The sequence below is a fragment of the Mustela lutreola genome, chromosome 8 (assembly GCF_030435805.1).
Source record: "Mustela lutreola isolate mMusLut2 chromosome 8, mMusLut2.pri, whole genome shotgun sequence".
NCBI lineage: Eukaryota > Metazoa > Chordata > Mammalia > Carnivora > Mustelidae > Mustela > Mustela lutreola.
This window is the reverse complement of record NC_081297.1, coordinates 120,263,433-120,289,042: the sequence shown is the minus strand read 5'-3', so window position 1 is coordinate 120,289,042 and position 25,610 is coordinate 120,263,433. Positions and strand designations below refer to the sequence as shown.

The 25,610-nt window shown below is 36.4% G+C and overlaps 2 protein-coding genes across 7 annotated transcripts in view; one reads left to right on the top strand and one right to left on the bottom strand.

Annotated features, from left to right (window-relative positions):
• The window catches only part of TMTC3 (transmembrane O-mannosyltransferase targeting cadherins 3), a 61,308-nt gene extending 47,508 nt beyond the window's left edge, over positions 1-13,800 (bottom strand). For both annotated transcript variants that reach the window (XR_009356873.1, XM_059186479.1), the window contains exons 1-2: positions 13,606-13,800; positions 1,612-1,828 (exon numbers count right to left, since the gene is read on the bottom strand). Coding sequence is in view for 1 of the 2 variants with exons in the window: in XM_059186479.1 (XP_059042462.1) it covers positions 1,612-1,800 (189 nt within the window). In the remaining variant the exon portion in view is untranslated. The remainder of the gene's footprint in view (positions 1-1,611; positions 1,829-13,605) is intronic.
• Positions 13,801-14,001: 201 nt separating this feature from the next.
• Positions 14,002-25,610, top strand: part of CEP290 (centrosomal protein 290) — a 103,898-nt gene continuing 92,289 nt past the window's right edge. The window contains exons 1-9 of one of the 5 annotated variants that reach the window (XM_059186478.1): positions 14,002-14,147; positions 14,764-14,893; positions 15,038-15,115; positions 16,125-16,194; positions 16,453-16,499; positions 19,458-19,601; positions 23,487-23,540; positions 24,282-24,434; positions 24,822-25,004. In XM_059186478.1, coding sequence (XP_059042461.1) covers positions 14,792-14,893; positions 15,038-15,115; positions 16,125-16,194; positions 16,453-16,499; positions 19,458-19,601; positions 23,487-23,540; positions 24,282-24,434; positions 24,822-25,004 — 831 coding nt within the window. In that variant the 5' untranslated portion in view covers positions 14,002-14,147; positions 14,764-14,791. Of the gene's footprint in view, positions 14,210-14,763; positions 14,894-15,037; positions 15,116-16,124; positions 16,195-16,452; positions 16,500-19,457; positions 19,602-23,486; positions 23,541-24,281; positions 24,435-24,821; positions 25,005-25,610 lie in introns of all 5 variants that reach the window. The other 4 variants (XM_059186473.1, XM_059186476.1, XM_059186474.1 and 1 more) reach the window with 4 other exon arrangements.

Here is a 25,610-nt window from a genome sequence, read left to right as displayed (position 1 = left end):
AAGAGAATATGCCCCTCCTAAAAAAGGAGTAAGCAACAATCTCCACCATATACTGTTATTCAAATTTGTTCATTCATTTATTATGAGTATTTTATTATGAGTTTTTATTATGAGTATTTTTCTTGATCTGTCCACTTACAGGTCCTCTGAACAAAATCAAATTTTCAATCTGTAAAGCTGAGGATGTCACAAAACATAGCCACTGACACCATGGTATGATAACTTTCATGAGACCCTTAACCTGGCCAGCTAATCTTTCAGTTAAAATCTCAATGTCATGATTAAAATCACTACAGATACTAGCTTAAGTTGGGGAAATGGACACATTTTTATAAGGCTCACTAGAAAAAAAAATGCAAGGGTAGAAGGAAAGAAACTGCCTAGAACATAATGTATCATATAATACAGAATCGTATTTTTTTCTCATTATCAAATATTCATTTCTTTTAAAGGCTAGAATTGGGTGAGAAGAGGAAGGTTACAAGAAAATAAAGTCTGCTTATTTAACAAGGAAAAATACTTAGGTGCTTGTGACTAGAGGAATGACAGACTTTGTTCCCATTCTTGAGAAGCTTCCATATTTAAAGAATGTGAAAAGGGACCATGAATGACAACTGACAAACTATGAAAGACTGTTGTATGTTACAGTTCAACTATGCACCAGGTACTATAAATTAATTAATTTATTTATCCTCGAGGTATTATTCTTTTATAGATCATATTTTTCATACATCTTGCCATCTAAAAGCTATAGTCTCACCAATTTCATACAACTATTATGTAATATAACAGGAGGATCCAATCTATGGGATCCCAAAATGACAAAAGTTTAATTCCCAAAAGTTTAATAGTGACCTTCAAGATAAAATACTAACAAAATAAATATATCTTCATAAAAAAATGAACTAAACTATTGGATTCTCAATATAAAATTAAAATAACTATTAGGTAACAGATATGACACAAATTTAAAATTTTCTGCAGAAAAAAACTCAATATCTTTACCTTTAAAGTCTAATCTATTTATACTGAAGTCACATATTTCTAGATGGTTAAACATATAATAAGTGGTCATCTCTTTTGCCTGATTGATAAAAAAAAGTTAGCAAGAAATAGATTTGTTTACACTTATTACTATCCTAACACATTTGGTTTTCACACACGTACGTTGTTTTTAAAAAGATTAAACCAAGGTACACAACCAAGGAAAGAATCATGTACTGCTTTAAAGAAGACAATCACACTGGGGCGCCTGGGTGGCTCAGTGGGTTAAAGCCTCTGCCTTTGGCTCAGGTCATGATCCCAGGGTCCTGGGATTGAGCCCCACATCGGGCTCTCTGCTCAGCGGGGAGCCTGCTTCCCCTTCTCTCTGCCTACCACTCTGCCTACTTGTGAACTCTCTGTCAAATAAATAAAAAATAAAATCTTTAAAAAAAAAAAAAAAGAAGAAGAAGAAGAAAATCACATCTTCTACTTCCTATCTAACATATACATTTTAGGGAAACAAATTCATAAATACTATGATAACAATGTTGATAAAAGAAATCAGAAGTAATAAACTTAGAATATTTAAAAATATAAGATGCATATAAGTGATAAATAACTACTTACCTCAGACATAGGAGTTCCCCAGAAGTCATTCTGAAATAAAGTTTTTAAAGGTGTAGATGGATGCAGGTCTTTATTATCCAGTATTGCTGAAACATCATCAAAAACAAAACCACAAAAGAGGCTGTTCCAATAGCAGGCAGTAACCACACCTACTATTAAGGTTATTTCTTTGAGGTTAATATCAGCCATCTTTTCCACAAGCACTTGTGGACAAAATCTGGGGGGGGAAAAATCATGAAGATAAGATGAAATAAGCATCATTGTTTCTTCATCTAAATAAAATTTTCATCAAAAGATAAGTAAAATAGTGAATGTTAATTCTCCCAGAGAATTCTTCAAAGCTCAGCTCAAATTTCATCCACCTCTGAAAAGTATTAGCTAACCACCTCTCCAAATTCCTAACTTAAAACAAAATTGCTCCTTCATGTATTTCATATTTCTATTAGAAACTTTATCACACCATTTAATCTCTGGACTTACCTCTTCAGCTAACAAGACAGTGACTCCTTATCAATTGTCACAGGTCAGGTTACTCAGGGAAACACACACACACACACACACACTTTAAAAACCTAGTATGGGGGGTGCCTGGGTGGCTCAGTGGTTAACCCACTGAGCCAAGAAGCTTTAACAGCTTCTGCCTTCGGTTCAGGTCATGATCCCAGGGTCCTGGGATGGATTACCGAGTTGGGCTCTCTGCTCAGTGGGGAGCCTGCTTCCTCCCCTCTCTCTGCCTACTTCTCTGCCTACTTCTCTGTCAAATAAATAAATAAAATCTTTAAAAAACAAAACAAAACAAAACAAAAAACCGAGTATGGTATACTCCAGTAAATAAATTTTTGTTAGAAAAAAAAAATAAAAGATACTGAACATAGATTTTCTGAAATGTAGATGAAGCTTATATTTTAGTACCTTATATACCTGAAGATCAACTATTAACTAAATTAGGCGTCCAAACTGTGAGTCTGCAGCCCTGTTTAATTTGGTTCGAGCCTTTTAAATATATCTTAAATGTGTTTAAAGGCATTTTAAGCCTAAGCTAACTGTATACTAGCCATTTAACTATAGTCTCCCTATTTTTTCACACTGATTTATTTGATTGATGTATGTTATCTGCTTAACAATAAGCTTAAAACCCAGATCTAAATCAGTGTATTTCTCATTACAACAAATGATTTTAATCTAGAGAACAGGCTTCATATATGACAATTCATAATTAAGTCACTGCTTTAAAAAGAATTTAAGAGAATGGTTTAGAGTAAAAGAAGCTGTGTTAACTGGACAATACTGAAGAATGAGCCGTATAATAAAAATAAGATTGGAGGATACTCTTGGGAAAACCAAGCCAATGATACATTTTTCCAGCTTGAGTAGTGTCATTAGTATCATTTTAGTATTATCTGTGGAAGGCAGAATTGTGGCCCACCAAAACCATTCATAACCAAATCCCCTGAATCTGTGATAATGTTACTTTACATGGCAAAAGAGACATTACAACATGTGATTAAATTGAGGGTTTTGAGGGACACCTGGGTGGCTCAGTTGGTTAAGTAGCTGCCTTTGGCTCAGGTCATGATCCCAGCATCCTCGGATAGAGTACCACAACGGGCTCCTTGATGGGCAGGGAGCCTGCTTCTCCCTCTGCCTCTGCCTGCCACTCTGTCTGCTTGTGCTCACTCTCGCTCCTCTCTCTCTCTGACAAATAAATAAATAAAATCTTTATAAAAAAACTACTAAAAATATAAATTGAGGGTTTTGAGATGAGGGGATTATATCTTTATTATCTGGGTAGGCCAATTCAATGACAAGAGACCTTAGAATTAAAGAGGGAGGCAGGAGAATCAGGAAAGGGGAGACGGGAGTGATGTGATGGCAGGCTGGGACCACAAGGCAGGGAACGATGGTGGCCTCCAAAAGCTGGAAAAACCAAAGGAACACATTCTTCATTAGAGCCTCTAAAGTGACCACAGCCTACTGACTCTCAATTTTAAACATTTTTTTTTTTTTAAAGATTTTATTTATTTATTTGACACAGAGAGAACACAAGTAGGCAGAGAGGCAGGCAGAGAGAGAGAGGAGGAAGCAGGCTCCCTGCTGAGCAGAGAGCCCGATGCGGGACTCGATCCCAGGACCCTGAGATCATGACCTGAGCCGAAGGCAGCGGCTTAACCACTGAGCCACCCAGGCGCCCCCTGACTCTCAATTTTAGTCTAGGGAAACCTATTTTGCACCTACATAATTATAAAATAATAAATTTGTGTTAAGTCACTTTATTTGTGGTAATCTATTACAGCAGCAAGAAGAAACTAATTAAAGAGCCAGAAGATCTAAGACCTGATATGTATCTATAGGAATTCTTGCTAGATGAAAGAAGAATACAGTAGGGAGGGCAGAGAGACTTAAAATCAGGTGAAAGACTTATATAAGGATACAGACACACAAAAGCCTATAAGAAAGTATTAAAGTATGTTTAGAATCAGATAGGAAAACCTTAGAATATAATACTTAAAGAAATGCAAAATCCAATCTTAGAAATTACAAAAGGAAGTAAGCTGTACCTTTTGAAGAAATAGTTTTTAGTAAGAGAAAAATGATCTAAGAGTTTATCTGAATCCAGAACTTTTTTATCATCTCTAAAGAATATGAACCTGCACCTTATCCCAGAAAAAATTAGTGGCAGTTGTTTAAAGATTGGAGATACTGAATAGGCATTTGCCTCACTTCTTCTCAATCACAGACTAAAATGACAATCAAGGAATAAAAAGCAAAAAGCAAAAAAATAATAAAATAAATAAATAAAAATGAAAATAAATAAATTCTCAAGGATAAAGACCATTGGATTTTGGAAGCTCCAAAAACAAAAGTTTAGTGGTGATTCAATAGAGCTCAGGAAAGTGCATCTTAAGCTTAAGGGGTAAAGCTAAAAAGTTTTTTTGCATCACTGCCAGCAACAATCTCAAAACTGGTGACAAGAATCTCAAGAAAAAGGAACAGATGTATTTGTTAAAATTTAGACTCCTTTGTCATTGGGTATAGGCAAGTAACCTTTTCTCCTGTAGCATGGCAGAAGACTAGAGACTTCTTCTCCGAAATGGATGAAACACAGTGTGTCTGATAAAGAAGATACAAGTGAAAACAAAGGTAGCAAACTGAAAATGAAGGTTAACTAAAAGTCTGTATTTTGAGACTCTCCAGTTATCTTCTACCAACTAGGCTCAGAATCTTATAAAATTTTACAACCCTGGAAACAAACAAAAAAGAGGCCTCTAAAAGCTTCCAGAAAAGAAGAAAGCAGGTTTCATAGCAAAGATTAGGAATTCAAACAAATCTCTTTTTTTTCCCATTAACACTGGAAGCTGGGGGTTGGGGTGGTGGGGGGGTGGAGATAGCCAGAAAAAAAGGAGTAATGCTTCAAATTTCTGAGGGATAATAATTTCTAACCTAAAATTTGATATTAATAAACACAAATTTCCAGAACAAAATCTTAAGATATTCAAGTTCTCAAAAACCTTATCTCTGGTGTCTCCTCTTCTCAGGAAACTAACAGAAGACATATTCCAATAAATGAGGGAATATACCAAGAAACAGAAAGGGAGGGAAATCAGGAAACAGGGGATCCAATGCAAGACAGCAACAAAAGAAATACCCAGAATGAGAACCATGCAAGCAGGTCCACTAGCCAGCACTGGAACAGGTCAGAAGGTTCTTGAGCAATACTCTCAGGAAGATATAAACAGAGCACCTAATGTGTAAAAACCATTTCATTCTCCCATTGTGTGTGTGTGTGTGTGACTGTAATTTAGAAAAACAAAACAATTCAGGACATCCACCACTAGGAAGGTGAAAATCAAGTCCTGTGTATGGGTCACAAATCTCTCTCCCACATAAAATCTCAGGACCCTGATCTGGGAACATTTGGGATTCTTACCCTGAACTGCTGTTTGTCAAACTGTTTGCTTAAGTGTTCTTACCACAGGAAAAATTAAAATTAGTAGAAGAAAAAGAGTAAATTAAACCTCTACTACTTCAAAGTTATATTGGGGAACAATATACATATGATCATTACAGTACTAATCATGTTTAAGAGACTCGACATACACCGTAGACTCTTGGTATATGAGCTTCAAAACCATAAAGTACAATTTTATATGATACAATAATATATAACATATATTAAATTATAAACCATGCAATTTGTGGATTTAGACTTTTTAGTTGAAAAGTATAATAATTTAGCCAAGTTTACAAATATTATTGGAATTTTGTAAGGACTTGGGAGTTGCTATAGTTTTAAGCTTAATTTACTAGTTTATACAAATTGTTTTAAGTATTGAGAAAGTTTCGCTTTTTAAGTCAGATATCTGAAGTCCTTGAATACAAATGAATACATTCAAATTGTAAATATAATTTTTAAAAGATTTTATCCCCTATTGAAGAGAAAGAGAGCATGAGCAGGGGGCAGGGAAGGGGACTGGGGGAGAGTAAGAAGCAGAATTCCCACTGAGCAGGGAGCCCAAATGGAACTCAATCCCTGGGACTCCAGAATCATAACCTTGGCTGAAGGTAGATGCTTAAGCGACTGAGCCACTCAGGTGTCCCTATAAATACAATTTTAAATTAAGGGAATTTAAACAAGTTTTTTTTTAAAGACATATTTGTTTATTATAGAGAAAGAGAGCAAGTGTGCATGTGTAGGGGGTGGGGAGGCAGAGGGGTACAGTGGGGAGAGAATCCCAAGCAGACTCCACATCAGGCTTGATCCCATAACCCTGAGATCACAACCTGAGTGGAAACCAAGACTTGGATGCCTAACTGACTGTGCCACCCAGATGCCCTGACCAACTTTGAAACAAACTGACTAAGGCACTTAGTCCTTTCAATTTGAGTTGTTATAGAGAAAAAGGGTAAGTTTATAAAATAAGGGTTTTTTTTAGGTTGAATTTAAAGGTTTAAAAAAACCTAAGGTTATAAAATGCAACTTTAAGAAACTTAGTTCCCAGGATTTCTAAATAGTTAATGAAGTCACATTAAGTTGCAATGCAGTTCATTCAGTAACTGAAACACTCAATTCCAACATAATAATCAAAACTCTCAACTTGATTTAACTTTGGGGATTGTCCTCTGCTCCAAGCTCTGGATCACTGCAAATAAGAAGCCTCCTGTCATAGAATGGGGTTCTACTCTTCCTTCTTTAGATATGAGAGTACCTTACATTCTTGTTAAACATAGTTTTTGAACACTACAACATTAGAGCAAAATGGTGAAAGAAAGGAAAACAAAAATGCTTACTTGACATGTATGGCACAAAACCCCATACTACTGGGAATCATCACCTCAAGTTCCTTTTATTTCTATTTCAACTTCCTTCATTAGAATGAAGACCCTTAGTCCCTCCTCGGAAACATGATATCCAGCTTTGATTCACTGAGATCTATTTGCAATCATGACCCCTACTTCCATCCTCTACTCCCACCGGTGGCTTTGGGGGCAGAATCTCAGATGATTCCACAACTGAGTTCACAAACATGCACTAGAACTAGCTCAGTCCCTTTGTTTCATCATTAAACTCACTTGGGTTATCTTTAAAATTCTACAAACTTGGTATGGGTGAGGGGTTTAAGGAGCATCACGTGGGTTTACCAATGAAATGCTATTCATCAAGTAAATGGCATTATAAAATGCTTACTATTCATGATGAGTACTGTTATGGTTAGTTTTATGTGTCAACTTGGCTAGGCGAGAGTAGTATCAAATACTAATCAAGGTGTTGGTATGAAAGTATTTTGTAGATGTGGTTAACGTTTACAATCCAATGACTTTAAATAAAGATTATATTCCATAATGTGGATGGACCTCATCTAACCAGTTGAATTACCTTCAGAGCAATACTGAAGTTTCCCTAAAAAGAATTTCTACCTCAAGAGTGCAGCATCAGATCTTGCTGGAGAGTTCCCACTTTTCCAGCCTACTCTACATCTACAAACTCTACAAATTCTGAATTTACCAGCCCCATAATTTTTTAAGTCCATTCCTTGATATAAATATCTTTATTTGATATATATACACAAGTATATGTAGGTATATATATACATATAAAAATATGTAACTATACATATATATTACTGTTGCTGGTTGTGCCTGGGATCCCTATTGCTTATAAGTTATTTTGCTTGATTAAAGCAGGAAATCTAAAGTGTAGGGGGTCTCCACTAAAAAGGAGAATTACGGGCCAATATCTCTGATGATCATGGATGCAAAAATTCTCTACAAGATACCAGCAAACTGAACTCAACAGTATGTTAAAAGAATTATTCACAATTGCATGGGATTTATTCCTGAGCTGCAGGAATGGTTCAATATTCACAAATCAATAGAGGTGATACACCACATTAACAAAAGAAAAGATAAATAAAGGGGGATAAAAACCCTTCAAAAAGAATGAAATCTTGCCATTTGCAACCATGTGCATGGAGGTAAAGTGTATTATATGAAGTAAAATAAAATAAGTCAGTCAAAGACAGACAAATACTGCATGATCTCACCCCTACACAGAACTTAAGAAACAAAACAAATGAACATATGAGAAGGGGGAAAAAGAGAGAGAGGGAAAAACCATAAGACTCTTAGATCTGAGAGGTGATGGAGGGAGGTGGTTATTGCATAGACTAGATGGGTTGTGGGTATTAAAGAAGGCTCTTGATACGATGAACACTGGGTATTGTATGTAAATGATGAATCACTGAATTCTACTCCTGAAACCAACATTGCACTGTATGTTAACTAATTAGAATCTAAATAAAAATTGCTAAATTGTAGAGGTCTTAGGTTGGAAAGCTAGTTTCTGCTATGTATGGTCATATCCTCTAGTAGGCTAACCTAAACTTCCTTAAATGGTGAGCTCAGGAGAGAAGGGGCGCAAATCCCAGTGCACAAACTTTTCTCACATCGTTACTTAAGGCATATAAATATATCCGTGTGTGTGTGTGTGTATCTCCCCCCTCCCCCATGAAGCAAGGTTAAACCATAGTCACTGAAGGAGAGGTTAGTATAAGGGCTAAGATCGTAGAATTTTTGAAGAATCTCCAAGGGAGCATATTACGGGAGAAAGGGAATGACAGCTAGTAGTTCTCATGGATGTCATGAGCTCAGCTATGGAGTCATTTTAGGTTCTGCCCAAAAGAACTACTTGTAAGGGTAGAAGTTAAGGGAAAGAGAAAGGTTTACGCAAAGGAATATATAGAGGGAGGCATGATTCACTGGGGGCCACTACTATAACAATGTACCACATCAGTATTAAATGTTAGCTGTGGGAATGGTACAGAGTATATGTTTGTGTACTCCTAAAATTCATGTTAAATCCTAATGTTCAATGTGGTATTTGAAGGTGGGGCTTTTGAAAGGTGATTAGGTCATGAGGATGGGTCTTCACAAATGAGATTAGTGCCCTTACCAAAGAGGCGTGAGAGAGATCTTTTGTCCCTTCTGCCATGTGAGGAAATAGTAAAAACACTATCCATTAACCAGGAAGTGGGCCCTCATGAGACACTGAAAATGCTCATGCCTTGATCTTAGTACTTTCTAGTCTCCAAAACTATGAGAAATAAATTCCTCCTTTTATAAAACACCTAATATAGGGTATTCTGTTAGAGCGCTATGAACACTGCCGTGTGAGGAAACAGTAAAGACACTACCCATGAGCCAGGAAGTGGGCCCTCATCAGACACTGAAAATGCTCATGCCTTGATCTTGGTACTCTGTAGTCTCTAGAACTGTGAGAAATAAATTCCTGTTTTTACAAACCACCTAGTACAGAGTATTCTGTCAAAGCAATATGAGTAGACTAAGGCAAATTCCAGTACTTCTTCTAGCCACATAAACATATTCAACGCAGGCTCATAGTCTGAGTGAATGCGACTGATTTGTGTTTACTTACAACAATGGCATGTCACTACATACACACAAACAAACTAAATGCAATGGAAGACCACTTAAGGGCTACAACATAGAGATACAAAACAATATACTTCCTTCAGCAAAACTGTACCATGAACCCCTTTTCCTAAAAATCCAACAGTATAATTGTGGAAAAAAATAAACCTGTAGGAAACTTTTGTATGAATCTGGGACTATCTACCCTGGAAAGTAAAGTTTTCTCCATAAAATAATTTCATGATGTTATCTTCTTCAGTAAGAATAATCTATATTTCATGACTTTTTTAAAGCACATAAAGTTTGTGAAGGCTGCATTCACGCTTGTTCCTCCTAATCTTTCCAGTCTCCTGTCAAAAGACAAGTATCTGCTTGTTGCACACTGAATCCTCTCCAGGAGAACAAACAAAACAAAACATTTATTACACACAGTGGATACTAAATTTCTCATGGCCATGTTTTATTACAGATGCTGGAAAAATAAGTTACCATTCATTTTCTCTATAAGGCAGCTAAAAAGGGAATGGAAGTAACATTTAAATAAAATAAGTGTCCTGATATAGGGAAAAAGTAGTAATTATAAAAGGGAAGCCTTTCTTGTGAGATGATTTTGGTCATATAAAAGTGCTCATAAAACCAGGAAGAAGAAAAGAAGGCAGGTCCAGACAAGTGTTCCTTTAATAAGTCCACTTATAAAATTATCACATAAATCTCTTCTCTTGGTGAAAACTGACTGATGCAGAAAGTCTGATGAAATGTAATAGCGAGTTTTGGCAACTTTCCTCAAAATTACATAGTGACTGTTTGAACTAGAACTTGGATTAAATTTCTTGATTCACAGTTAGGTACAAACTTACCACAATGCACTAGGATCTAGACCACCTCAAACTTGTGTCCTGTTGTATCCCCCCCATATAGCTGTTGGGGCAGGTCACTGAAAAGACTGCCAGTTGATCTATAAACTGGACCCAGGTGATCTGAGTCTCCTTATCCCCTCCCCTTGGAATGTGGTTCTGTTTGCTTTTCCTGCTCCCCAAGGCTGCTGCAACCACATAGCCTTGAGATAATGATATGGTGTTGAGAACACTGCATGATACACTTGACTAAACCCAGTTAAGGCCTCTTTCTACATAAACTTTTAAGATTTGTGTGGTGGGTACAGGGATCCATTATTCTTCTGGCTGTCAAAGACAAGCCTCTTAGGCAAGACGCCTTTGCTTAGTGAAACTGCCACCTACCAAGCTGGAGTGGCCTTCCCATTTCTTTGGTCTCTCTGCCCTCCACATTCAGTAGCCAGTTTCCGATTTTATCTGGGAAGCTCCCAAGGAGGTTATGAACCAACACTAGCACAGTGTAAAAGGTCAAAAATACTGTTAGAATAAGTAAAAAAGACTGAAATTTAAGTTAGGACTGTAATTGAGATCTGGGTTACAAATGAGATTCATTAATTATTAGGAAATAACTTAGCTTCTCTGAATCTATTTCCACTTCTGAAAAATGAAAATAAAATTCATCATTATACCAGGTACATTGAGTTCTGGGAATATAAATATGAACAACAGGGTGAGGGGAAGTAAGGGCAGTAAAGACCAATACAGACAAGACAAAACTAGTAAATGAATATATAGGATAGTTATAACAAAGGAAAACCAAGAAAAACAAGGTGCTGCAGTAAAAACAGATTCTTATGACAAAAATAAACATGAAGTTTTTAGCATATGACTCATGTGATAGAGAAATTAGATCTCATGTCTTCCTTCCCTTGCTAAATTATGAATTAAAAACTGAACATGAAAAATACGTAATTCAAATTCCTAAATAAACAAAATTTCATCATTAGAATATGATATTTACTATAGACAGCAAGGCTGAAGAACAAGCACTTCACAGATGTTGGTTCTTACCATGCCTGAAGAGGCAGTATGGCATTAAACAGAATGTCCTCCAGCCTGAAAAATCCATTTTCAATCACACCATTTAAGTTTTAGCACAGTACTTAACCTCTCCAAGCCTCAGTTTTACAACTTGGTTGGAAAATAAGGATGATATAGGCACTCACTTCACTGGACTGTTATGAAGATTAAATGATAGAGTGACAAAGTTATAGTAATCATAAGAGAATGGCATTTGCATAAAACGCACAGGTTAATGGAACAAAACAGACCAAATACCAAGAATATACAATGAAGAAAGGAGAGTCTAATAAATGGTGCTAGAAAAACTGGAGAGGCCACATGCTCGCTGAGAATGACTTTCTGGATTTGGAACCAAAAGCAAAGGCAAAAAGCAAACATAAACATAAAGTGGTAGTATGTAAACTAAAAAAGGAAACCCAACAAAGGAAACTGCCCAACAAAGGAAACGATCATCAAAATGAAAAGACAACCTATAGGAGGGAGAAAATACCTACAAATCATATATCTGATAAGGGGATAATATCCAAAATATTTAAGGAACTCATACAACTCAACAGCAAAAAAGGAAATAATTTGATTTAAAAACAGAGAGAGGAACTTCTTCCAAAGACATACAAATGGCCAACAGTTACATGAGAAGGTGCTCAACATCAGTAATCAGGGAAATGTGAATCAGAACCAGGAGGGATCACCACACACCTGTCAGTTAACTGTCATGGAAAAGACAAGAGATAACAAGGGTTAGCGAGGCGGGGGAGAAAAGAGAACTCTTGTGCACTGCTGGTGGGAATGGAAACTAAAGTAGTCACTATGGAAAGCAGTTACAGAAATAACTCAAAATTAAAAACAGAACTATCATATTATCCAGCAATTCTATCTCTGGGTATATATCCGAAGAAAACGAAATCACTATGTGCATGAGATATCTGCACCCCCGCATCCACTGCATAACTATTTACAGTAGCCGAGACATGGAAATAATTTAAGTGGCCATTGACAAATGAGTAAAGAAAATGTGGTACATACAATGGATGATTCAACCATGAAAAGAACGAAATCTTGCCATCTGGGACAACCTGGATGGATCTTGAGAGCATTATGCTAAGTACCAGACAGAAAAACACAAGTACTATATGTATCTCCCAGGCAATCTAAAAAACAAAAAAACCCAGAACACCCCCCAAATTCACCGAAACAAAGAAGAGACTGGTCAAAAGGTACCAACTTAAGATTTACAAGACAAATAAGTTCTGGGGATGTAATGTCAGCATGGTTAAAAAAATAAGGAACGGTATGTGGCATATAATCTCAGTAAAGGATACAACAAAATTATCATCCCTACACATCTGATGAATGTCTTTAAAACGTAGCTCACTAAATCAATACCTTTTATTTTTTGTTTTACCCAAATACGTGGTTTGGAAAGAAACCATATTTTCAGAAGGAAAACTTCTATCAATTATAGGTAAGAAAAAGTCTTTAAAAAAAAAAAAAAAGAGGCGGCACTGGTTTCGCAGTTGAAAATGTCATTTAGATTTCAAGTCGACAGCGTCTTAACAAAGTTGTCTAGTAGTGTATCAAATTCATGAATGTCTAAGCACAGCGGGATGAACAAAACTTGACTGAAAGAATTGAAAACACCTGAGAAACGCTTTCATAGGAGGGCATCCTCGGTAACCAAGGAAGGGACAGCATCTAGGCGGATGAGTACTGAGGCCCCTTGTCTCTCCACCCCAGCATTAGGTTGGGCAAATTCTAACCACTCCTTTCTAGAACCTCCACTGTAGACCAGTCCCTTCGATCTTCAAGTCCTCCAATCCGCGAAGGCTACGGCGCTACAGGTAAGGCGGGCAGAAGAGAATATGTCTTCTTCTCAATTCTTCACTCACCCCGAGACCACGATCTTGGCCGTGCGGCCCCACTCCGCTGTACGGAGTCGATTTAGTTCTTTTAGCGAAGAACTAAAACTTTCTTTTTCTTCTTACAGAGGGCAGCACCCGTGGAACGTGTGCAAACGCCCAAGAAAAGGGGGTCTTCTCCCCTCTTCAGACCTGGACCGAGTCCTCCCGCGCCAACAGCACGAGCTTCATTAAGCCGGGACCGCTCCCCTCAACTCCTCCCCCGTCGCTGACCCACAGCCCGACCTCACCTGGGAGCGGTTCCACCAGCAGATGGCTTAGAGAAATCCCAGGAAAAGCGGCCCAGCTGGTAACGCCACCAAAGGCACAGTCATGGTCTACCTCATTCAGGTCACCGGCGCAGACGCGCCTCAGCCACTGCGCCTCCCGCCTCTGGGTCGTCCCCCCACCACCCGGGTACCGTCGCAGCCTCCCGCATTGCACGCCGGGAACGGCCTACCTCCACTTCTCATAGACTTCAGTTCCCAGCATGCAAAAGACTCCAGACAGAACTGCACTCTGGGATTTGGAGTCCTTATCCCTCGCTTTCTCCCCGTCTTTAACAGAGAGTCCGAGGGACGCTGCAGGAGAATCTAAACGCAAAGCATCACCCAAAGTCGTGAAATGTAGGCTTCCCTCGCATCCGGGGCCTTGTGCCGTCCTTGGCTGGGTGGGGAATGGTGTCGCCTAGCACCCGCGCCGCTCTTGCCTGCACGGGAGCTGTTGGCGGGATCCAGAGTCCCGGCGGAACCGCGGTGGGGAGCGGTCAGGCGTGGCAGCGGGACTGACCTTGGTCCGTGCGGCACATCAGGAGCCTTTGCTGGTTGCCAGGCTCGGTTTGGTGGGTGGATCTTGGTGAGCAGGAGCAGCCAGTTTCTTCCCAAGCCGGTTCTTTAAGCCTCAGGGCCCGAATGTAACAGCCTATTTTCCGCAACCCTCAGTCTTTGGTCCGCATCCGTCTGCCTTCTCCTGTCTTCAGCCCCGGTTTCCCCGGCCTGCCTGCTCTCATTTCAGTCGTCCCCCCCCCCCCCAAACCTTTTCTTTTTACTCCCAGTTCCTGCTTCACCGAATCAGGGTTCATTTTCAGCCTTCCAAGTACCCCCGCGTTTGGCACCTTTAGATGTTCGCGCGCCTCGGTGGTAAGGGGGCGTGGAGAAGGGGGCTCAGAATCTTAGTTCTGACCTAGATGAGTTGTATGAGAGAATCCGTCATCGTTTATTCAGCTGGTTCAGTATTTGTTGTTTTGTGCCAGCTGCTGTAATTTTGATCAAGGCTATTTTGCCCACTTACCTGTTACACAAAGAGCCTTAACTCTTTGCTAACAACAGAGAGAGTTATAATGATGTAATCTATAAAAATAGTAACGCTGCTTACCTTGAAAATGCTAATACCCACCTGTTTTGTTACAGAAAGTAAAGCACAGTGAAAGATTTCAAGATGCCACCTAATATAAACTGGAAAGAAATAATAAAAGTTGACCCAGATGACCTGCCTCGTCAAGAAGAATTGGCAGATAATTTATTGATTTCCTTATCCAAGGTGCTTAATTGATACGCACACATATATATACACACAAGTATTATTAATCTAAGTTGTTCCTGAAGTCAATGAATGTTACAAATGGAAGAGTTTTTATATTTTGCCCAAGGATTATAAAACATAGTTGCTTTTCTTTTTACTTAGGTGGAAATAAGTGAGCTAAAAACTGAAAGTCAAGAAAATGTGATACACCTTTTCAGAATTACTCAATCACTAATGAAGGTTTGTATACAGTAGGTTTTAATAATGGTTTTGACTATTAGAGGACGTTTAAGGAACTGTTCTTAAATAGGTTAATCTTTAGGAAAATACTTTGTAATATCAAAATCACTCAAAAATGAGATCTCTTCCAGTGTGGATTGAAAATTTTAGTGTGCAAAAGAATGTTTAAGAGAAACAGAATGGGTATTTTTTAAAATAACATAGTGAGGTCTTTTGTAATTATGTTAACATAATCCTGAAGTCAGAATGAAAAATGTGAACAAGTTGTATAGGGATTTATTGGTAGGGGAAAAGGTTTAGGTGAGAGAAGGGCCAAAGACTGATGAGTAATTTTAGGTAAATGAAAACCAGTGGTAAATTTTAGAAAGCTTCTAAAGCTGGAAATCGCCTTAAATAAAACTTGGAGGAGAAAATATGCTTATTCATTACAGTTGAGGAGACAGGTGCAGAAAATTGTTAATAGATTATGGAGGAAACAAATATTGGGTATAGCTTGCAGTGGGCTGTCAAGGGTATTACAGGGGTATTTTATGCTATCAGCAATGAGGATCCATTAGAGGTTTTTGAGCCGCAATTGGTAAATACAAAAGTATGGCTAAACTAGGCTAAACTATGGCTCAACAAGGCTAAAATAGATATGTTAATAAACAAACTGAAAGAAATTGAAGCTATTTAGACATAACATTATGAAGAAGGTTAGATATAAAATTATGGACTAAAATAAAGGCGAATGTAATAGAAAAAAATAGTAGAAATAGTAGAAAACAATACAAAGGGAAAAGTTACACTACTGGATATAAAACAGAAGGAAAAAGGAATCAAAGATTCCTTTTATATAATTATATCCTTAAGTAAGAATATCATCTATTCATTCAATAAATACTTAAGAAAGTCTCCATATCCCAGGGATTGAATGCACTGAATACTGGGAAAGCAAATGAAAAAAAAAATCCTCATTTTCAATGCTTATGTAAAGGCATATTGAAATAATGTTTCTTTTTATGTTTAGATGAAAGCTCAAGAAGTAGAGCTAGCTTTGGAGGAAGTTGAAAAAGCTGGAGAAGAACAAGCAAAATTTGGTAAAGGCCCTAGAAAAGTTTATCATGATGTTAAATAGGGGAGTCTGTTTAGTATGCTCCATAATATTTATATACTCACTTTATTTTGAAAGACATTTCTAGAACCCTTGTTTGATGGATAAGGTGTAAAAGTTATTTTTTCTTACGTTACCTTATTATAATCATGATTGAATCTTTAAAAATAACAATTTTAGTACTTTGAAGTTTATTTAAAAGTTTGTTTTGAGGTAAATCTAACTGAAACTTTTTTTTTAATAGAAAACCAATTAAAAACTAAAGTAATGAAACTGGAAAATGAACTGGAGGTATGTCCTTTTGTATTACTAGGGTGCACTTGTTAATTTTATTATGTTGAATTACTGTTTTCAAATCTTTTTATTATTGCTTGGAAAAATCACAAGAATGATATTGTGTTCCTAATTAGTTGTTTGTTCAACATATATTTTACACGTTATATAAATTCTTAGGATTGAGCATCCAATTGTGAACAAAATAAAAACATTCAGGAGGGGTACCTAGGTGGCTCAGTAGGTTAAACTGCTGCCTTTGGCTCAGGGACCGAGCCCCACATCAGGCTTACTGCTCAGCCGGGAGCCTACTTCTTCCTTCCCCTCCTCATGCTGCTCCCCCTGCTGGTGTTCTCTCTTTGTCTCTCTGTCAAAGAGAGAGAGCTGGAGTGGAGGCACATGGGAATTTGAGGAATAGTGATGGAAAGATATTGTAGAAGAAGTAGCTTTTGAGAAAGCTACGACCCAAAATATGAATACATTGTTAAGGAACTGAATACATTGACATTCCGGAGAATGTGGGAAGGAAAGTGATACAAATGAATTAGCCTTTAAGAGGAGAAAAGACCTTCTTCCTTTGTAAAAGGAAATACGGATGTGTGCAGAAGCTTTTATGTAGAACCTGGAAGTTGAAAGTTTAGAGGGAAGGCCCATTTGCCAAAAATAAGAGTGGAAGATGTGTAGTCAAAGTTGAAGGAAGTTGAACAAAGCTTAAGCTTGAAATATAGTGGGGAATGAGCTGGAGATTAAGGGATCTAGACTCAGACAATTTGAATAAATCCTGATTCTTTCACTTACTAACTCTATGAACTAGGATAAGTTATTTTTTATTCTGTACTGTATATCTATCTTCTAGAAAAATACCAACCATTCTCAATATATACTTACTAAATGAATTATGAAGTTGGATTGATTCTGTTAGTGTTTATCCAGGCAGCTACTGTAGAAGAGAAGGACAGGGCAGTGGGAGATATTGGTAAGAAAGTGGTTGAAGTGATAAGTGATTATTATGAAATCTCAGCTGAATGGTTAAATCAAGACTTGAATGATAGGAGAGGGGCGAGTCAAGGAATCAGAGGGTCCTATGAGGTCAGAGGGCAGGTATACTAAGGAATAATGAGAAAATGTTTCTGCTGGGACAATGTTCTGATGTGGGCATTGAGAGTGGGAGGTTATAGTGAATTCAAGAAGCATGTAAAAAGAGACTAGAATGAAAGTTCTATGGATGTGGAAACTGCTTAGGGGGCTTTTGGTGGAACACTATGGGCCATGTGCCAAGAATTCTCAGTTGAGAGGAAGTTAGTAGTTTGCTGCTACCATGAGTAGGTAGGAATTGGATAGCTGGATGTCATGTGGAATTCATAGCAGCTGGAGTTTTCACAAGGTGGTAGAGGAATGATAGCCTAGAAGTTGCAGGTTGAAGTAAATCAGCACCTTCTCTTGCCCATGAGTTCTTGGGATGTGAAAGAATGAGCATCTCCCAATTAAAAGAGTTCTAAAGGATTTAGTATACTAAGGAAACCAATTTGCAGCTAAGGAGGGGAGATGGAGACCATGATGCAGTAAAAGAGCTAGGAGTGTAAAATATTAATTTATCTCGAAAGATTTTTAAGAGCACAAAGGAAAGTTTTCTGAAGGAGGAAAAGAGTAAGAAAAATCTACTTAGGGCGCCTGGGTGGCTCAGTGGGTTAGGCCGCTGCCTTCGGCTCGGGTCATGATCTCAGGGTCCTGGGATCGAGTCCCGCATCGGGCTCTCTGCTCGGCAGGGAGCCTGCTTCCTTCTCTCTCTCTCTCTGTCTGACTCTCAGTGTACTTGTAATTTCTCTCTGTCAAATAAATAAATAAAATCTTTAAAAAAAAAAAAAAAAAAAAAAAAAAAAAAAAAAAAAAAAAAAAGAAAAATCTACTTAATATGTAGAAGTAACAGCTGTATGGTAAAGACATGAATAGGAGATAGGTAGATAATAAAGGACTTATTTTGGACCATGACCCCAAATAACAGGAATATGAAGTGAAATGGATTTAATCTGCCAGAAGATTTTTTTTTTTTTTTTAATTAAAGTCTACCCTCAACATGAGACTCAAACTCATGACCCTGAGATCAAGAGTTGAATGCTCTACCTATTGAACCTGCCAGGTCCCCCAGTCTGGCACAAGATTATCAAAGTAATCTTAGCCTGAGCCATCCAGTACAGTAGCAATAATCACTTGTGGTTTATTTACACTTAAATTCCTTACAAAAAAATTAAAAATTCAGTTCTCTATTTGCAGTAGCCACATTTCAAGTGCTCAAAACTACTTGTAGATAGTGGCTACAGTATTCAGACGTGCAGGAACATTTCCATTATCCTAGAAAGTCCTGTTGGACATCACTGATTTAAATAGAGTATGAGGAAAGAAGCAGGTAAAGAGACCAGAGGTCAGGTTGCCTGGGTGGCTCAGTCAGTTGAATGTCCAACTTTTGGTTTTGGCTCAGGTCATAATCTTGTGGCTGTGGGATCAAGCCTTGTGTTGGGCTCTGTGCTGAGTGCAGAGTCTGTTTTAGGTTCTCTCTCCTCTCTCTCTCACTCATGCTCTCTCTCAAATAAATAAGTAAAAATGTTAAAAAAAAAGGCACCAACAGTCAATGACTGGGTGGAATCCCTGCTAGTTTGTAGCCCGGTTTCAGAGTTCTGACGCTGAAGACAAGGCTTAGTAGTTCATTGCCTGTGTTCTCTGCCTGTGCAGTTTAGTCTGGTGTCTGTGGCTTGTGCTGAGCGATCGACATTCAATTCCTAGATGTGGGTGGCTCAGAAAAAGCTTAAGGGCATGTCAGTCTGCAGACTAAAGCTTAAGTAAACAATTTTAAAAATAGGTTCTTAGGCTAACATGATTTTAAATAACTGGTGCTGATTGTAATACAAATATAAAGTCAACTTGTTGTTGATTCTCTGATTATAATGGGATTGATTTATACTTTTGGTTTATTACTTTAAGATGGCCCAGCAGTCTGCAGGTGGACGTGACACTCGGTTTTTACGTGATGAAATTCGCCAACTTGAAAAACAGTTGGAACAAAAAGATAGAGAATTGGAGGACATGGAAAAGGAATTAGAGAAAGAGAAGAAGGTTAATGAACAAGTAAGGCACACTTTCCTCAATGAATTTTAACTGATGGAGTTACCTAAAAACACCTGATTATACTTTTTATAGTGCTAACTATCAATTTATATGTTTTATATGAGAATTGATATATACTTAACGCTAAGGCTTTATATCACTATTCATGTTGTCATCACATCTTTAAATCAAATTTCTTGTTTTCAGAAGTATGTTGCTTTGTGCAATAAATACATGTAAAAAAGTATAGTATCTTAAGAAGTTGTGTTAATGCCAGCATTTTATAAATCAATGTATATTTTAAAGTATGACATTTCATCTTTTATACAAATATAGTTAGTACTTTTTATGTATATAATAAAATTATATGTATAAAATAATTCATGCAGTAGTCACTTAAGTTTAGTTTGAGGAAAAAAAAATTTTCGCAGATGGTTTTGTTAATTCCTGTCAGAAAACAATGTTTCTTATTTTGCCTCACCTGTCAGTAAACTTATACAAATCTGCTGCCTAAGTGTTGTAACTGTCCCATCCCTGATTCCCAGAAGATTTTTCTACCTTTGTGTCCTCTAGGTCAATGTCTTATTATATCCTAAGAATTTTATTTTGTCCATTGTTCTTTTAGAAATAGGAGGTGGTGAATTTTAAGTAGATGTCAATGGTTATAAGGTGTTGTTGCTGTTTTAAAGAATTTGTAATAAATTGATTTGTAAGGAAAAACATGTCTTTTCTTGATATATCTTTTTTTTTTAATATAATTTAGAAGACTCTTGTAAAAGTGATTTATCCATACAATTTTTGTGGTGAAAAAGTATGGATTGATGGCACCTAAAAGTTAGAAATAAGTTCTTAGAGGATTGTCTGTTTAGTTGACCCAATAAAACCCAATAAAGCAGACTTATGGATTTCTTAATAATCACTGTGATATGCAGTAATAGAATTGCTTGTTAGGGATTTTCTGAACTGTTGATTTTCTGAACTGTTCTTCTGTGTAGCCCATACATTAATCAACTTTTTCTCATTCATACCATGTAACCTTAGCTAATCAGAACTACCTTGTCTATTCTTAGACTGCTATCTTTCTTCATAGGTACAAATGCAGAAAACTTGGATATATGGTTCCTGTACTATTCCAGTTGCTAGATTCCTTGAGATGGAATATGAGTTGTTGGCAATTTCTTCTTTGCCCTTAACCAGTCATTCACTTTACTGAGAATTTATAGCTTGCCAGAAACTGTTAGGTTCTAGGAATACAGAAGTCAATGATACCCTGCTTTTTTTATATTCATTGTCCATAATAAATGTAATACAGAGGATATTCTGCGGAGGGATACCTAAATCAGTCTTGAGGTAATTTATAAACTGAGACCTGTAATAGGAGTTAGTCTGGCAAAGGGATGGGGTATACATTCATGGTGGTTAAAGACAGGGCATTCTGGCCTGAAAACAAAGCGTTTGCTAAGATCTGGAGGGATGAGATGGCATGGTGAGTTCAGGGAACTGCAGTTACTCATTTTGGCTGAAATATAGGTAAAAATAGCTAGTGTAGAATACTTACTATGTGCCAGATATTTTATATGAACTAATTCATTATTCTTCATTTCATACTTATCATATGAGATAGATAACATTTCCCCATGCTACAGATGAGGAAACTGAGACACAGGAGGGATAAGTAATTGTCCATGGTTACAGAGACAGTAAGTGATAAAACCAGGATTTGAATCCAAATTTTTTCAGTGAGTTTATGCTCTAAACCACTGTACTATCCTGCCCTTCTTATTTAAACATTTGTGATCCTCTGGAGAGGTAAGCAGAGGTTGGTTGCTGAGGTATTGGGTCTTTTTCCTAAAAGGAGCCAATGAAAATTTTGAATAAAGAATATCATGATCAGATCTATACTTAGGAAGTTTATTCAGCTTTACAGGGAATGGATTGAAGAGGACTGAGAAGAGTAAGGGGACATCTGTGCTAACTCAGGCAGGAGCTGATGATGGACTAATTAAAGGCATGACTCAAGGGATTAAGAGATATAAACACTTTAGAGATGTAGGTGTAATTGGATGTGTGATTGACTGGTTGTCAGAGGAGAGGGAGGAATGGAGAGTTTTCTGCATTGGGCCGCTGGATAAGGAGATAGTGTCATTCGTTAAGTAGAGACGCCAGAGGAGTTAGAAGGTGTGTGATTATTACTTCAGTTTTCACTTTTGTACATGTTGAGTTTGAGGTCACAGTGGGCATATTGAAAAAGGATAATTGGATTTGGAATTCATGAAAGACGCTGGGTGGATGATGAAGATTTGTGAATTAAGAACATGGCTAAGAAGCCATAGAAATGACTGTAAGGGAGATCTCTGAGAAATGTCTAAAGAAATAGGAAGAAGTACTTCAAGGAACAGCACAAGAAAATACAAGAATCAAGAATGTGATGTTTGAAAAACTAAGGGAAAAGAGCATCAATAGTGCTAAATGCTTCAGTGTTAAGTTCTTGACATTTCTTGTCTTGTTAAAATTTTCCAATTCAAAACCCAATGGGACTATTTCTTAATTCTCAGGTGACCATGTTGATGATGATAGTAGTAATAGGTGAAATCTCTCTTGAGATTTGTATAGTATTTTGCATTTTATTAATAAACTTTCTTTAAACTTCTTATTTTGAAAACTATCAAACCTTCATAAATATTGTAAGATAAGGAATAAATATTCATATGCTCTTCATATAGATGCACCAGTTGTCAAAACTTTGTCACATTTACTTTCTCTCTCCATCAGTATCTTTGTACACACATATTTCTCTTCTCTTTGCTGAGCCATTTGAGAGTTAACTGCAGATACCATGATACTGCACACTAAAATATTTAAGCATGTCTCTCTGAAAAAGAGGAGTATTCCCTAACATAACTGCTATATAACTACCATATGCAGGAAATTTAATATTTATTCAGTACCCTTATATCTAGTCTGTAATTGCATTTTTTTTTTCTGTTGGCCTTATACTGCCTTTCATAGTCCCTCCGCCCAATATCCAAGGTTCCGTCAAGGATCACATACTGCATTTGCTTATTTATTATAGACATTTAACTATATTTTAATTGCAAGCCACTGAGAATTTTACTTTCTCCTTGAATAAGGGAAAAAAATGAAAGGCCATGTGAAGGATGGGGTTTGGACAATGGATGAAAAAAAAATGTGATGATAGGTATAGTATTTGCCTGTTTTGAGAAACAAAAGAGTCACAAAGAAATCAAATCATTTATGTGAGGAGAAGAAAGCACTCCATAAATTTTTGTTACTTCATGCACTGAACGTTGTGCTAAGGACTTCATATACATCATACTTAATTTTTACATCAACATATGAGATGGGAAAGTTGGATTTAAGAGATGGTAAATCACTTTTTCATATTCCACCAGAAACTGGTAGACAAAGAATATAAACTTGGGCCAGTTTGATTTCAGATTGCTTCCTTTTAACCATTATGTTGTGCTGCCTTATATTTCTAAGTAATTTAAATGCTCACTAGAGCCAAGAGTATTCTAGCTCTGATATAGAAGAACTGCAAAATGTTAAAGGTCTTTGACAGAAAATTACTCATTAGGTTTTGGGTGTGAGGGAATAATGTGTGTGTTGTTTTGTTTCTGTATCCTTTGGTTAGAGTTTTGGTTTTAGTTTTTTAGGTTTTGTTATTTTTTAAATTTTTTACTCAACCTGTTTTGTTTTCATAATCCTTAGATTTCACAAATTTTGGTTTGTTATTCATGTTTGATCAACATGATCAACTAAATCCTTAGTAGTTAATCATTCTCTGCTTCACTGGAGAGAATTTAGAATTTAAATTGATCAGCTGAAAACCTAATTTTATATTGAATTACTGCTGAACCTTATTTTTTTTTTTTTCTGTTTTAGTTGGCTCTTCGAAATGAGGAAGCGGAAAATGAAAACAGCAAATTAAGAAGAGAGGTTGGTAAAAAATTTTAGTAGTTGTGGTAGTTCAACAAAGTTACCTATTAAAAAATTTTCATAAATTTATACTCTAACCAGAACTGGAATCTTCTAAGTAACTGGTGCTTTTAAGCTGCCTAATTTTGTGATATGAATTTGTCTCAGGGAAATAGAAAATAAATTGAAAGTTGAGGCCATTAAGTACTACATTCCTCTATTACTTTATGTGGGTAAATTTTGCTTTGTTTCATTAGCCATTCTTTGTTATTTTGCTAATTGGCTGAAAAACTGGATTTCTGTCTTCTCTTATTTTACCCAGTATTCTTTTAAATGTTTTGTTTCTCATGAAATCTTATAAATTCTTTATTATTTGGTTCTTCTGAGCCAAATAATGTTTGTACATTGTTTATCCTTCTAGAAGTTCTTATCTTTTTAACATAACCAAAGTAGTCTTTGTTTTGGTTGATAATTAATATTCTTGCTTTCATTGATTATCCAAATAATATCTCCTTCTAAAATTTCTCTTTTTTATTTTAATTTCTAATTCTTAATTTTAATTATGGATTGCCTTTCTCATTTCTAATTATCTTTTTCCTGTTCTTTTCTGGAGAACAAACGCCTAAAGAAAAAGGTGAGACTTTAGGGGTGGAGAGACCTTGGGAATTTAAGGATATGTTTTGAGCTCAACTAGTTAGATGATGAAATTTTGTTTCTCTGGATAGTTTCTTGATAGTGAATATTGTATTTGCTCTCCTTCAGAATGAGCAACTTCGTCAGGATATTATTGACTATCAGAAACAAATAGATTCGCAAAAAGAAACACTTTTATCAAGAAGAGGAGAAGACAGTGACTACCGATCACAATTGTCTAAAAAAAACTATGAACTTGTCCAGTATCTGGATGAAATTCAGGTAAAATAGAAGTCGGTTCAAGGCAATGATTCTTATAAAACTTCAATTTTATTATAATGTAAACCTAGTATCTGGTCCTACAGTTAACTTCTGTAGTAGAAATCTGCAACTATGCATTTGGAAACATGAAATAAATTGCATCTTTAAAGTTAATAAATCTTGCAAATTCATTGATTTCATATGTCTGTCTTGGGCATTGAGAAGAACTAAGCTTTTTAGATACAATTTTGTTGATAGTTAATTTGATTTCATTGGCCAAGAGCAATCGATACCACAGATCTCTAAAGAATTCTCTATTCTCCAGCAGGCACTTATGACTCTATTTAATTTTAATTTAGTTTAAATTACAGTTTCTTAGGTTAACTATAGTGTCTTTAACTTCATTAGACTTTAACAGAAGCTAATGAAAAAATTGAAGTTCAGAATCAAGAAATGAGAAAAAATCTAGAAGAGTCCATACAGGAGATGGAAAAGATGACTGATGAGTATAATAGGATGAAAGCTGTCGTCCATCAAACAGATAACATAATGGACCAATTAAAAAAGGAAAATGATCATTACCGGCTTCAAGTAAGAATTGCTATTAGATTAACTCATTCATGCAGACTTCATATCGTATCATTACTATTTATGTGAAACTAAAAAGTACTTTAACTTTCGAGGATATGAATTTTTGTCTTATGCTATAATATACCCTTTACTGTAACATGTTGCCATGCTGATATGTTTGTCCATATGTGTTTCTCTAATGCCCTTACGCATACCTTGTAGTTGATACCTGAATTAATGTGTAGATACCAGTCCTAGAAAACTAATAAATATGGGGATTTTCCTACTAAAAATGCCTAGAAGTCCTGTGGACCTGAAGTTAAGTTTTTTACTATAAATTAAATACACTATAAATTTCAGAAAACCAATACATTGTTCATGTTTTACATGGTATTAAATTAATGTAAAAAATAGAATAATACTCAAAAATATAATTCTCTAGTAATGACAGTTATACATCTGTAATGATACAGAAACCACTAAATATCACCTCTAAATATAGAATTGCTCCAATAATGAATATGCATTGGTACTGTATATATACATATGTATATGAGTATGTATACCGCATATGTGTAATGTGTGTGTAAATATGCATATATTGCACTATTTTGCAATGATTCTTGA